Genomic DNA, 15,023 nt, shown 5'->3' with positions numbered 1-15,023 from the left:
CGTAGCGATTATTGTCTGGTGAATGCTCCCCCACATAGCGATTATAGTCTGGTGAATGCTCCCACACATAGCGCTTATCGTCTGGTGAATGTTTCCCCACATAGCGATTGTCTGGTGAATTCTCCCCCCACATAGCGAATATTGTCTGGTGAATGCTCCCCCACATAGCGATTATTGTCTGGTGAATGCTCCCCCCCACATAGCGATTATTGTCTGGTGAATGCTCCCCCCACATAGCGATTATTGTCTGGTGAATGCTCCCCCCACATAGCGATTATTGTCTGGTGATAGCTCCCCATATAACGCTTTTTGTCTGGTGAATGCTCCCCTCACATAGCGATTATTGTCTGGTGGATGCTCCCCCACATAGCGATTATTGTCTGGTGAATGCTCCCCCCACATAGCGATTATTGTCTGGTGAATGCTCCCCCCACATAGCGATTATTGTCTGGTGAATGCTCCCCCCACATAGCGATTATTGTCTGGTGAATGCTCCCCCCACATAGCGATTATCGTCTGGTGAATGCTCCCCCCCACATAGCGATTATTGTCTGGTGAATGCTCCCCCCACATAGCGATTATTGTCTGGTGAATGCTCCCCCCACATAGCGATTATCGTCTGGTGAATGCTCCCCCCACATAGCGATTATTGTCTGGTGAATGCTCCCCCCACATAGCGATTATTGTCTGGTGAATGCTCCCCCCACATAGCGATTATTGTCTGGTGATAGCTCCCCATATAACGCTTTTTGTCTGGTGAATGCTCCCCCCACATAGCGATTATTGTCTGGTGGATGCTCCCCCACATAGCGATTATTGTCTGGTGAATGCTCCCCCTCATAGCGATTATTGTCTGGTGAATGCTCCCCCCACATAGTGATTATTTTCTGGTGAATGCTCCCCCCACATAGCGATTATTGTCTGGTGAATGCTCCCCCCCACATAGCGATTATCGTCTGGTGAATGCTCCCCCCCACATAGCGATTATCTTCTGGTGAATGCTCCCCCACATAGCGATTATTGTCTGGTGAATGCTCCCTCCACATAGCGATTATCGTCTGGTGAATGCTCCCCCCACATAGCGATTATTGTCTGGTGAATGTTCCCCCCACATAGCGATTATTTTCTGGTGAATGCTCCCCATAAAACGCTTTTTGTCTGGTGAATGTTCCCCACATAGCAATTATTGTCTGGTGAATGCTCCATTCACATAGCGATTATTGTCTGGTGAATGCTCCCCCACGTAGCGATTATTGTCTGGTGAATGCTCCCCCACGTAGCGATTATAGTCTGGTGAATGCTCCCCCACATAGCGCTTATCGTCTGGTTAATGCTCCCCCACATAGCGATTATCGTCTGGTGAATGCTCCCCCCACATAGCGATTATTGTCTGGTGAATGCTCCCCCACATAGCGATTATTGTCTGGTGAATGCTCCACCCACATAGCGATTATTGTCTGGTGAATGCTCCCCCCACATAGCGATTATTGTCTGGTGAATGCTCCCCCCACATAGCGATTATTGTCTGGTGATATCTCCCCATATAACGCTTTTTGTCTGGTGAATGCTCCCCCCACATAGCGATTATTGTCTGGTGGATGCTTCCCCACATAGCGATTATTGTCTGGTGAATGCTCCCCCTCATAGCGATTATTGTCTGGTGAATGCTCCCCCTACATAGCGAATATTGTCTGGTGAATGCTCCCCCCACATAGCGATTATTGTCTGGTGAATGCTCTCCCCACATAGCGATTATCATCTGGTGAATGCTCCCCCCACATAGCGATTATCGTCTGGTGAATGCTCCCCCACATAGCGATTATTGTCTGGTGAATGCTTCCCCCACATAGCGATTATCGTCTGGTGAATGCTCCCCCCACATAGCGATTATTGTCTGGTGAATGTTCCCCCCACATAGCGATTATTGTCTGGTGAATGTTCCCCCCACATAGCGATTATTGTCTGGTGATAGCTCCCCATAAAACGCTTTTTGTCTGGTGAAAGCTCCCCACATAGCAATTATTGTCTGGTGAATGCTCCCCCCACATAGCGATTATTGTCTGGTGGATGCTCCCCCACATAGCGATTATTGTCTGCTGAATGCTCCCCCCACATAGCGATTATTTTCTGGTGAATGCTGCCCGCATGACGATTATTTTCTGGAGAAATGCTGCCCACTTTATGATTTCTGGTGAAATGCTGCCCTAATAACGCTTATTTTCTGGTGAAATGCTGCTCTCTTTACGATTATTTTATGGCAAAATACTGCCCACTTTACGATTTCTGGTGAAATGCTGCCCGCATAACGCTTATTTTCGGGTGAAATGCTGCTCTCTTTACGATTAATTTATGGTGAAATGCTGCTCTCTTTGCGATTAATTCAGGACTGAGGAGTCTGAGTCGGGGCAATTTTGGGCAACCGGAGTCGGAGTTGGAGTCGGAGTCGTTGATTTCATAAACGTCGAAGTCGGATGATTTCTGTACAAAATCCACAGCCCTGGTAAGTATTAGACTAAGGAGTTGGAGTCGAGGAGTCGGAGCCATTTTGGGTACCTGGAGTCGGAGTTGGAGTCATGGTTTCAGTCGGAAGATTTTTGTACCGACTCCACAGCCCTGGATTAATTTATGGTGAAATGCTGCCCACTTTACGATTATTTTCTGGTGAAATGGGGGGTGGGGACGGCGGGGCGAGGGCCCATACAAAAAATTTGCTATGGGGCCCAGTCATTTCTAGCTACGCCCCTGGGCCTACCTGCCACTGCAGCTGAGCAGAACATGCAGGCATATGGGAGCAGTCAGAAAGACCACCTGGGGGTCAGAAAAATCTATTCTATTTCTCAAATAGAAAAGGAATACAAAAGAATGGTATGGCGTGTGGCCACCTTTAGGGCTTGTTTCCACTGTTGCGACGCGATTTCGCCGGCATTCCGACGCTTGTAAAAACGCATGCGGATGCGTTTCCACATGCGTTTTTACCCGCGATTTCGCGTGCGATTTCGCATGGCAGGGTGCCATGCGAAATTAACCATGACACTGCCAGGGCAAAATAAAATTGAAAAAGGTGCGAAATCGCACGCGAAATCGCGGGTAAAAACGCATGTAACAAACGCATGCATTTTTACTATTAAATACATTAGCGGCGATTCGCATGCATTCCACTCGCAGGCGAATTCGTTGGCTCTTTTGTGCGTTTTTTTACCGCTGAAAAAAACGCACCTCAACAACGCTACAGTGGAAACAGGCCCATCCACTTGCATTACATGTGCGAATCCGCATGCGTTGGACGCATGCGGATTCGCGATAGTGGGAACGAGCCCTAAAGGGAACATAAACTGAGCAGGATATGGATTTTTCCTTTTAAAATAATACCAGTTGCCTGGCTCTACTACTGATCCTGTATCGCTAATGCTTTTAGCCACAGCCCCTCAACAAGCATGCAGATCAGGTGCTCTGACTGAAGTGTTTTTTTTCTAAATGCAATTTAACAGTAAAATTAAGAAAAAAAATTGAAAAAATTCATTGTTTCTCAGTTATCGGCCATTATAGTTTTAAAATAATACATGCTGCCATAATTAAAACCCACACATTTTATTTGCCCATTTGTCCCGGTTATTACACCATTTAAATTATGTTCCTATCACAATGTATAACACCAATATTTTATTTGGAAATAAAGGTGCATTTTTTTCAGTTTTGCGTCCATCACTATTTACAATTTTATAATTTAAAAAACATTAGTAATATAATATCTTGACATACACATAAAAAAAATAGTTTAGACCCGTAGGTAACTATTTATGTTTATGTTTTTTTCAAATTGTAATTTATTTATTTTTTTAGTTACAATTTTATTTGGGTATTTTTTGGGTGTGGAGGGTAAACAGTTAATTTTAAATGTAATGTATTGTGTTTTATGTGAAAAAAAATGTATGTACATGTAGTTTTACTATTTGGTAACAAGATGGCCACAGTAATCTTTTTTTTAATTCCATCCAAGTACTCTCGCTTACTGAAAGTATAAGGAGGACTTTTTTTTTTTTGCTCAGAAAGACACGGCTTCTCATAAGAAGCTGTCGGTTAGAGATGGGCCGAACGGTTCCCGGCGAACTTCGGTGGTTCGCGTTCGCGTCCCGCAGGCGAACGTTTCCGGAAGTTCGGTTCGCCCCATAATGCTCTATGAGGGTCAACTTTGACCCTCTACATCACAGTCAGCAGGCCCAGTGTAGCCAATTAGGCTACACTAGCCCCTGGAGCCCCACCCCCCTTATATAAGGCAGGCAGCGGCGGCCATTACGGCCACTCGTGTGCCTGCATTAGAGAGAGTAGGGCGAGCTGCTGTCTGTCTCTCATAGGGAAAGATTAGTTAGGCTTAGCTTTTCCTGGCTGCATACCTGTTCAGTGATCCTGCCACTGCATACCTGTTCTGTGAACCCACCACTGCATACCTGTTCAGTGATCCTGCCACTGCATACCTGTTCTGTGAAACCACCACTGCATACCTGTTCTGTGAACCCACCCACCACTGCATACCTGTTCAGTGATCCTGCCACTGCATACCTGTACTGTGAACTCACCACTGCATACCTGTTCAGTGATCCTGTCACTGCATACCTGTACTGTGAACCCACCCACCACTGCATACCTGTTCAGTGATCCTGCCACTGCATACCTGTTCTGTGAACCCACCCACCACTGCATACCTGTTCAGTGATCCTGCCACTGCATACCTGTTCTGTGAACCCACCCACCACTGCATACCTGTTCAGTGATTGTGCCACTGCATACCTGTTCTGTGAACCCACCCACCACTGCATACCTGTTCAGTGATCCTGCCACTGCATACCTGTTCTGTGAACCCACCCACCACTGCATACCTGTTCAGTGATCCTGCCACTGCATTCCTGTTCTGTGAACCCACCCACCACTGCATACCTGTTCAGTGATCCTGCCACTGCATACCTGTTCTGTGAACCCACCCACCACTGCATACCTGTTCTGTGAACCCACCCACCACTGCATACCTGTTCAGTGATCCTGCCACTGCATACCTGTTCTGTGAACCCACCCACCTCTGCATACCTGTTCAGTGATCCTGCCACTGCATACCTGTTCTGTGAACCCACCACTGCATACCTGTTCTGTGAACCCACCACTGCATACCAGTTCTGTTCAGTGGACCCGCCACTGCATACCTGTTCTGTTCAGTGGACCCGCCACTGTATACCTGTTTAGTGAACCCGCCACTGCATACCTGTTCTGTTCAGTGAACAGTTTGGTGTGTCAGTGTGAAGCAGTACCTTAATTACACTACCTGATTGATGTATACACATGCAAGATGTTTTAAAGCACTTTAGGCCTGTCATTTAGCATTCAATATGATTTCTGCCCTTAAAACGCTGCTTTGCGTCAAATCCAGATTTTTCCTGGGGACTTTTGGCGTGTATCCCACTCCGCCATGCCCCCCTCCAGGTGTTAGACCCCTTGAAACATCGTTTCCATCACTTTTGTGGCCAGCATAATTATTTTTTTTTTCAAAGTTCGCATCCCCATTGAAGTCTATTGCGGTTTGCGAACTTTAACGCGAACCGAACCTTCCGCGGAAGTTCGCGAACCCGGTTCGCGAACCTAAAAGGTTCGGCCCATCTCTACTGTCGGTCTTTCTACCAGGGACTTAGACCAATGAATGGGAACTATGTTCCCATTCATTGATCTCCGGGCTAATGGGGGGCAATACAGGAGCGTGCGGGCGTCCACGGGAGCGCGCAACAGCAGCCGCTTGGACGGGATTGTCCAAGCGGCTAGAATGGTTAAGCCATAGTTTACAGGTGAAACTCAAAAATTTTGAATATCATGCAAAAGTCAATTTATTTCAGTAATTCAACTTAAGGCTGCTTTCACAGTGAGACGTTACAGGCGCACGTTAGTGCAGCCTGTAACACAGCCCAACTCACAGTAATGAAAAATCAATGGGCTGTTCACAGTGCCCACGTTGCGTTACATTGTAACGCAGCACATTCAAACAAAGTGCAGCATGCTGTACGTTATACTGGGCTAAGCCGCGTTAGACTGTTTGCACATGCTCAGTAATGTTGGAGGAGGAGGTCTCCCCTCCTCCCCCTGCGGCCAGGCAGATGGCTAATTAATATTCACTGCACTGTGTGGCGTGTAGTGTTTACTTCCTGGAGCGGCAGCTCTGTGCAGCGATTGGCCGGCGGGACCACGTGATGCGGATCACGTGGACTCCGCATCACATGGCACAAAAAAGGCTGCATAACGCGGCTCTTGGTAGCGTCCTCCTACAACACCACCAGGCGTTGCATTAGGGGCACGTTATACAACCTATAACGTCCCCTAAAACGCAACGTCCTGGTGGGAAAGAAGCCTAAGGCTGCTTTCACAGTAAGACGTTACAGGCGCACGTTAGAGCAGCCTGTAACGCAGCCCCACCGCACAGTAATGAAAAATCAATGGGCTGTTCACAGTGCCCACGTTACGTTACATTGTAACGCAGCACATCCGTTGAGAATGCTGCATGCTGTGCGTTATGCGCGGCTAAGCGCACATGCTCAGTGCGCACATGCTCAGTAGTGTTGAGGAGGAGTGGAGAGCGGCCAGGCACATGGCTAATTAATATTCACTGCACGGTGTGACTTGTGCAGTGTTTACTTCCTGGAGCGGCCGTTCTGTGTGTCGATTGGCCGGGCGGGACCACGTGATGCCGCATGCGTCCAAGAGTACGCATCACGGCATCACGGACGCCAGAGTGAGCTGCACAACGCGGCTCACTCTGACGTCCACATCAGAGAGCACCAGGCCTTGCGTTAGGGGCACGTTATATATATGTGCCCTATAACATCCCCTAAACGCAACGTCCTGGTGTGTAAGTAGCCTAAAAGGTGAAACCAATACATGAAATAGGAAGCCTTTGCAGGTGTTTTGGATTAATTATGGTAGCTGATTAGAGTCTGACACTTTGAGCCTACAATGGACTTTATTCACAAAGCATTACAGCATTCGGTAATGCTGAAAATAGCTGATTTTACCGATCACTTTCCCACATTCCAATTCACTAAACCCATCACCGCACAGAAAATAAACATTACTGACTAGTGAGGTAAATTACCGACTTGTGCAGTAATTGCCTCAAATGTCAAGAAATGTCAATTCACAAAGATTTCCGCCAAAAGATTACCGGCCAAAAGTGTTCGGTAATTTTCTCCAGCTCATAGCAGCCAATAACTGGCTCTCCCCCTGCTGTCTCTGTGTGGTGGATTTGATAGCCAGCCTTTGGGGAGAGACAGACAGCCAATAGGGAGAGAGCCACACAGCCCTGCTTCTCACGCTGATTTGAAGCGAAGGGTAATCGGGTGGGACTTTCAGTGTAGCAAAGCAGAGGAAACTTTTCAAAAGGCATCCCTGCATCCCTGTAGATGTGCTCATTTGTATTGTAGCATACAGAAGAACTCCCCTGGTGGCTGCAGCACATCTAAAGGGATGACAGGGATGCACTGCAGGGAAAACCTCCGAGACCTATACACAGCTCCCCTGCCTGCCTGCAGCCCTGCTACATGCTGGTAAGTCCCACTTAGGCCCCATTCACTCCTAAAACCGGAAACGCAAACATTTAGCGTTTTTGTGCGATGTTTTTTTCCCCTCCCGACACTCCACTTAGTGCTGCGTTTTTTTGTAAAAAGCACTTTTTCAGAGGGTTTTTTTCATTCGCTCTGTGACGCAAGTCAGGAAGTGAACTCTTTGACCTGGAAATGAATAAATACAATGTATTTATTCTTAAAAATGTGAACGCAATCGCTGCACAAAGCGATTTTGTGAGCGTTTTGCGTTTTTCCTATCTCTTCCATTGTAGCAAAAACGCCTCACAAATGGTACAGGCAGCGGTTTGCTGAGCGGATTGGAAACAAACTGCTCAGCTGTGAACTTTCTCACAGGGAATCATTGCACAAGCGTTTTGTGGGGGATTTTGAAAATCGCCTGCGCTTGAAAAAAGACAGAAAACGCCTAGGGCTTGATTCAGAAAAGGGTGCTAAGTGTTAGCACGCCAGTGAAGAGCCACTTTGCATGTGCTAACATGCTTTGCACGTGCTAAGTAGTTAGCACATGCAAACTACTTAGCACCGTAGTTAGCACATGTAAACTACTTAGCACCGTAGTTAGCACATGTAAACTACTTAGCACTCTAGTTTAAAAAAAAAAATCAGTGTTTATTCAACAAACAAAAGGACCATATGACAGAATATGCAGTGTAGCAGTGCGCCTCCTAACTTGTCCAACAGTAGCTTCAGCATCAATTATCACTGTGGAAGATGAGAGGTATTGTTAACAATAATATAATGATCATCACATAATATATAGAGCTCAGATTGAATTTAAATTTCCAAATATTCTATCTTTTACAAGATCATAATCAGCAAGACCAGGGGTATCTAACCATGGAGCTTAGTACCCTAGTTAGCACAGTGCTAAGTAGTAGTTTGCATGTGTTAACTACGGTGCTAGGTAGTTTGCATGTGCTAGCTATGGTGCTAAGTTTGCATGTGCTAACTATGGTGCTAAGTTTGCATGTGCTAACTACGGTGCTAAGTAGTTTGTATGTGCTAACTACTTAGCACCCTAGTTAGCACGCCCAAAGCCTTTAGGCATGCTAACTGGGTTAGCACTGTTTACTGAGTCGAGCCCCTAGTGTGAACAGACCCTTACCGAGCAGGGATTAGTGGATTGAGGCAGTTTGTTCAGGAAATTACCGAACTTCTGCCTCATGGGGAAATCTTTCGTGAATTTGGAAAAAAAAAATACTGGATGAGATATTTTACCTTTGTGAATAGAGCCCAATAGAGCCCAATATTGACTATTTTCACAATGGTCTGAGATTTGGGGGTTTTCATAAGTTGTAAGCCACAATCATCAACATTTAATAAATGTTTTTTTAAATTACACCAACATTTTACGTGTATCATAACAAATAAAGGCTTGAAATATCTCGCTTTGTGTGTAATGAGTCTATTTCATATATTAGTTTCCCCTTTTAAGTTGAATAACTGAAATAAATGTAATTTTGCACGCTATTCTAATTTTTCGAGTTCCACCTATAGGTACTTGAATTGTGTCATGTCTCATAGTGCCTCAAATTACCGCCACGCCCGCCATTCACGAATGCAGCACTGACAGCTGTGGTGAGATGTCGGAGGAGCTGGCTGCTTCCTGTTACAGCAGGTGATCTCCGCCTCACAATCTCCTCAGCTACAACTGACAGCTAGTGAGAGATATGTGTCCCAATCAGACATAGCGTTTCTCACGAGACGTCCTGACAATATTAAGAGAGGCATACAATGTCACAGAGGCAGCAGCCACACACAGCACAACTCTTCTGAGGACACAGAAACAACTGCTGAAAAGGTTATAGTGACTGCACAGTGTCCGTAATACACACCTGCTGTGCACATACTGCAGGTCTGCAGCCCCTCAGCTGCACTGCTGGGGACAGCGCTGTCCCTTCTTCTCGCACTCCGCTGCCCTCTTCACACTCCGCGCGCTGGTCTGACAAACTAAAACCAAGAAAGGGCAGGGGGCGGAGTCTGCAGGATCAGCCAAGGTGCAGAGTGCAGGTCTGCTGGGTGCGGTGACAATGACAATGTCACTCAGGTGTAATGTGAATCTCACTTTAGAACAGAAACACAGAGGCTCCATGGTAGCACATGTTACTGAGACTGTAGAGACAGCACTTTGGTGTATGCTGGAACCTGTAGCTCTACAGAGACTGGAGAGACAGCACTGCGGTGTATGCTGGGACCTGTAGCTCTACAGAGACTGGACAAACAGCACTGCGGTGTATGCTGGAACCTGTAGCTCTACAGAGACTGGAGAGACAGCACAGCAGTGTATGCTGGGACCTGTAGCTCTACAGAGACTGGAGAGACAGCACTGCGGTGTATGCTGGGACCTGTAGCTCTACAGAGACTGGAGAGACAGCTTTGCGTGGTATGCTGGGACCTGTAGCTCTACAGAGACTGGAGAGAGAGCTCTGCGGTGTATGCTGGGACCTGTAGCTCTACAGAGACTGGAGAAACAGCACTGTGGTGTATGCTGGGATCTGTAGCTCTACAGAGACTGGAGAGACAGCACTGCAGTGTATGCTGGGACCTGTAGCTCTACAGAGACTGGAGAGACAGCACTGCGGTGTATGCTGGGACCTGTAGCTCTACAGAGACTGGAGAGACAGCATTGCGGTGTATGCTGGGACCTATAGCTCTACAGAGACTGGAATGACAGCACTGCGGTGTATGCTAGGACCTGTAGCTCTACAGAGACTGGAGAGACAGCACTGGGGTGTATGCTGGGACCTGTAGTTCTACAGAGACTGGAGAGACAGCACTGCGGTGTATGCTGGGACCTGTAGCTCTACAGAGACTGGAGAGACAGCACTGCGGTGTATGCTGGGACCTGTAGTTCTACAGAGACTGGAGAGACAGCACTGCAGTGTATGCTGGGACCAGTAGCTCTACAGTAGAGTGACCATATTTTTGTGGGTCCAACCTGGGACGGGGGGGGGGGGCGCGGGGGGGGGGGGGCGGCGCGCGCAGCGCGCCGCGGCGAAAAGTGGGAAGGAGTGAGGAGCACGCAGCGGCGAAGACTGGGGGAGGGGGGCTGCGCCGCGCCGAAAAAATGGGCGTGGCCATGACATTGTGTGGGCGGAGCTAAGGTAATGATGTAACAGCGAGGCATAAGAAAGCAGTGTTTACGCCATGATGTGGACAAACGAGACTTTGTATCATGGGTGTGCAGAAACTGTGTGATGCTAATAGTATACCGTAACCACAAAGCAGCAAACATAGCCATCTATGACCATTAAATAATAAATGCAGTAACAGTTACCCCGGACACCAGAAAATAAACGCAATAGGCAACATGTCAGTATAAAATAAATGCAATGCGGGCAAACATGTCAGTACAAAATAAACACAATGCGGGCAACATGTCAGTACAAAATAAACGCACTGCGGGCAAACATTTCACCAGAAAAGAAACGCACTGCGGCCAAACATTTCACCAGAAAAGAAACGCACTGCGGGCAAACATTTCACCAGAAAAGAAACGCACTGCGGCCAAACATTTCACCAGAAAAGAAACGCAATGCGGGCAAACATTTCGCCAGAAAAGAAACGCACTGCGGGCAAACATTTCGCCAGAAAAGAAACGCAATGCGGGCAAACATTTCGCCAGAAAAGAAACGCACTGCGGGCAAACATTTCACCAGAAAAGAAACGCACTGCGGCCAAACATTTCACCAGAAAAGAAACGCAATGCGGCAAACATTTCGCCAGAAAAGAAACGCACTGCGGGCAAACATTTCGCCAGAAAAGAAACAATGCGGGCAAACATTTCACCTGGAAAAGAAACAATGCGGGCAAACATTTCACCTGGAAAAGAAACAATGCGGGCAAACATTTCACCTGGAAAAGAAACAATGCGGGCAAACATTTCACCTGGAAAAGAAACAATGCGGGCAAACATTTCACCTGGAAAAGAAACAATGCGGGCAAACATTTCACCTGGAAAAGAAACAATGCGGGCAAACATTTCACCTGGAAAAGAAACAATGCGGGCAAACATTTCACCTGGAAAAGAAAGCATTTACTCACCTGGCAGAAGTGTCCGGCCTCTGGCGCGCTGCTCCGTCCCGGGACCGTCTTCCTCCTCCTGCTCTTCTCTCCCGCGCTGACAGGGCTACGGCAAGATGGCGCCCGAAGCCCTGTACTAGTGACACAAATAGGTCTCCAGTACAGGGCTTCGGCAGCCATCTTGCCGTAGCCCTGCTCGCCTGCCGGTGTCGGAAACAGACACCGGAAGAGGAGGCTGGAGCGGGGCTGCGGGCAATGAACTGGCACGGCGTCTATGGACGCCGCTGCCAGTTCATTGAGGAGAGAGTGGCCAGAGTCCCGAGGCCGGGACGTCCCGCTGCTGAAAGCGGGACGTTTCCCGGGACCTCATTAAGCCTGGGACAGCGGACCCCGAATCCGGGACGTGTCCCGGGCAATCCGGGACGTCTGGTCACTCTATCTACAGAGACTGGAGAGACAGCACTGCGGTGTATGCTGGGACCTGTAGTTCTACAGAGACTGGACAGACAGCACTGTGGTGTATGCTGGGACCTGTAGCTCTACAGAGACTGGAGAGACAGCACTGCGGTGTATGCTGGGACCTGTAGCTCTACAGAGACTGGAGAGAAAACACTGTGGTGTATGCTGGGACCTGTAGTTCTACAGAGACTGGAGAGACAGCACTGCGGTGTATGCTGGGACCTGTAGCTCTACAGAGACTGGAGAGACAGCACTGCGGTGTATGCTGGGACCTGTAGCTCTACAGAGACTGGAGAGACAGCACTGTGGTGTATGCTGGGACCTGTAGTTCTACAGAGACTGGACAGACAGCACTGCAGTGTATGCTGGGACCTGTAGTTCTACAGAGACTGGAGAGACAGCACTGCAGTGTATGCTGGGACCTGTAGCTCTACAGAGACTGGACAGACAGCACTGCGGTGTATGCTGGGACCTGTAGCTCTACAGAGACTGGAGAGAAAGCACTGTGGTGTATGCTGGGACCTGTAGTTCTACAGAGACTGGAGAGACAGCACTGCGGTGTATGCTGGGACCTGTAGCTCTACAGAGACTGGAGAGACAGCATTGCGGTGTATGCTGGGACCTGTAGCTCTACAGAGACTGGAATGACAGCACTGCGGTGTATGCTGGGACCTGTAGCTCTACAGAGACTGGAGAGACAGCACTGTGGTGTATGCTGGGACCTGTAGTTCTACGGAGACTGGACAGACAGCACTGCGGTGTATGCTGGGACCTGTAGCTCTACAGAGACTGGAGAGACAGCACTGCGGTGTATGCTGGGACCTGTAGCTCTACAGAGACTGGAGAGAAAGCACTGTGGTGTATGCTGGGACCTGTAGTTCTACAGAGACTGGAGAGACAGCACTGCGGTGTATGCTGGGACCTGTAGCTCTACAGAGACTGGAGAGACAGCACTGCGGTGTATGCTGGGACCTGTAGTTCTACAGAGACTGGACAGACAGCACTGCGGTGTATGCTGGGACCTGTAGCTCTACAGAGACTGGAGAGACAGCACTGCGGTGTATGCTGGGACCTGTAGCTCTACAGAGACTGGAGAGACAGCACTGTGGTGTATGCTGGGACCTGTAGTTCTACAGAGACTGGACAGACAGCACTGCAGTGTATGCTGGGACCTGTAGTTCTACAGAGACTGGAGAGACAGCACTGCAGTGTATGCTGGGACCGTTAGCTCTACAGAGACTGGAGAGACAGCACTGCAGTGTATGCTGGGACCTGTAGCACTACAGGGAGTGGACAGACAGTACTGTGTAGTATGCTGGGACCTGTAGCTCTACAGAGACTGGACAGACAGTGCTGTGGTGTATGCTGAGACATGTAGCTCTACAGAGACTGGACAGACAACACTGGGGTGTATGCTGGGACCTGTAGCTTTACAGTGACTGGAGAAACAGCACTGCGGTGTATGCTGGGACCAGTAGTTCTACAGAGACTGGAAAGACAGCACTGCAGTGTATGCTGGGACCTGTAGCTCTACAGAGACTGGAGAGAAGCACTGCGGTGTATGCTGGGACCTGTAGCTCTACAGAGACTGGAGGGACAGCACTGTGGTGTATGCTGGGACCTGTAGCTCTACAGAGACTGGAGAGACAGCACTGCGGTGTATGCTGGGACCTGTAGCTCTACAGAGACTGGACAGGCAGCACTGCAGTGTATGCTGGGACCTGTAGCTCTACAGATACTGCAGGGACAGCACTGTGGTGTATGCTGGGACCTGTAGCTCTAAAGAGACTGGAGAGACAGCACTGCAGTGTATGCTGGGACCTGTAGCACTACAGAGACTGGAGAGACAGCACTGCGGTGTATGCTGGGACCTATAGCACTACAGAGGCTGGAGAGACAGCACTGTGTCTGTGGTGTATGCTGGGACCTGTAGCTCTACAGAGACTTGAGGGGCAGCACTGCAGTGTATGCTGGGACATGCAGTTTTACAGAGACTGGAGAGACACCACTGCAGTGTATGCTGGGACATGCAGTTCTACAGAGACTGGAGAGAAAGCACTGTGGTGTATGCTGGGACCTGTAGCTCTACAGAGACTGGAGGGACAGCACTACGGTGTATGCTAGGACCTGTAGCTCTACAGAGACTGGACAGACAGCACTGTGGTGTATGCTGGGACCTGCAGTACTACAGGGAGTGGAAGGACAGCACTGTGGTGTATGCTGGGACCTGTAGCACTACAGGGAGTGGACAGACAGCACTGCGGTGTATGCTGGGACCTGTAGCTCTACAGAGACTGAACATACAGTACTGTGGTGTATGCTGGGACCTGTAGCTCTACAGAGACTGGACAGACTGCACTGCAGTGTATGCTGGGACCTGTAGCACTACAGAGACTGTACAGACAGCACTGTGGTGTATGCTGGGACCTTTAGCACTACAGAGACTGGAGAGACAGCACTGCGGTGTATACTGGGACCTGTAGCTCTGCAGAGACTGGACAGACAGCACTGTGGTATATGCTGGGACCTGTAGCACTACAGAGACTGGAGAGACAGCACTGTGGTGTATGCAGGGACCTGTAGCACTACAGAGACTGGAGAGACAGCACTGTGGTGTATGCTGTGACCTGTAGCACCACAGAGACTGGAGGGACAGCACTGCAGTGTATGCTAGGACCTGTAGCTCTACAGAGAGTGAACATGCAGTACTACGGTGTATGCTGGGACCTGTAGCTCTACAAAGACTGAACAGACAGTACTGCGGTGTATGCTGGGACCTGTAGCTCTACAGAGACTGGACGGACAGCACTGTGGTGTATGCTGGGACCTGTAGCTCTACACAGACTGGAGAGACAGCACTGCGGTGTATGCTGGGACCTGAAGCTCTACAGAGACTGGAGAGACGGCACTGTGGTGTATGCTGGAACCTGT

General features: G+C 48.9%; 1 protein-coding gene across 1 annotated transcript in view; it reads right to left on the bottom strand.

Moving 5' to 3' along the window:
• LOC137544939 (uncharacterized) overlaps window positions 1-9,518 on the bottom strand; it is a 55,368-nt gene extending 45,850 nt beyond the window's left edge. Inside the window, exon 1 of the mRNA XM_068266036.1 lies at window positions 9,446-9,518. Within this exon, the coding sequence (XP_068122137.1) occupies window positions 9,446-9,458 (13 nt within the window). The 5' untranslated portion in view covers window positions 9,459-9,518. The remainder of the gene's footprint in view (window positions 1-9,445) is intronic.
• Window positions 9,519-15,023: the final 5,505 nt, after the last annotated feature.

Source organism: Hyperolius riggenbachi, chromosome 1, assembly GCF_040937935.1.
Source record: "Hyperolius riggenbachi isolate aHypRig1 chromosome 1, aHypRig1.pri, whole genome shotgun sequence".
Classification (NCBI taxonomy): Eukaryota; Metazoa; Chordata; class Amphibia; order Anura; family Hyperoliidae; genus Hyperolius; species Hyperolius riggenbachi.
Note: the sequence above shows the minus strand (reverse complement) of the source record. Positions and strands in the feature narration are given on the sequence as shown.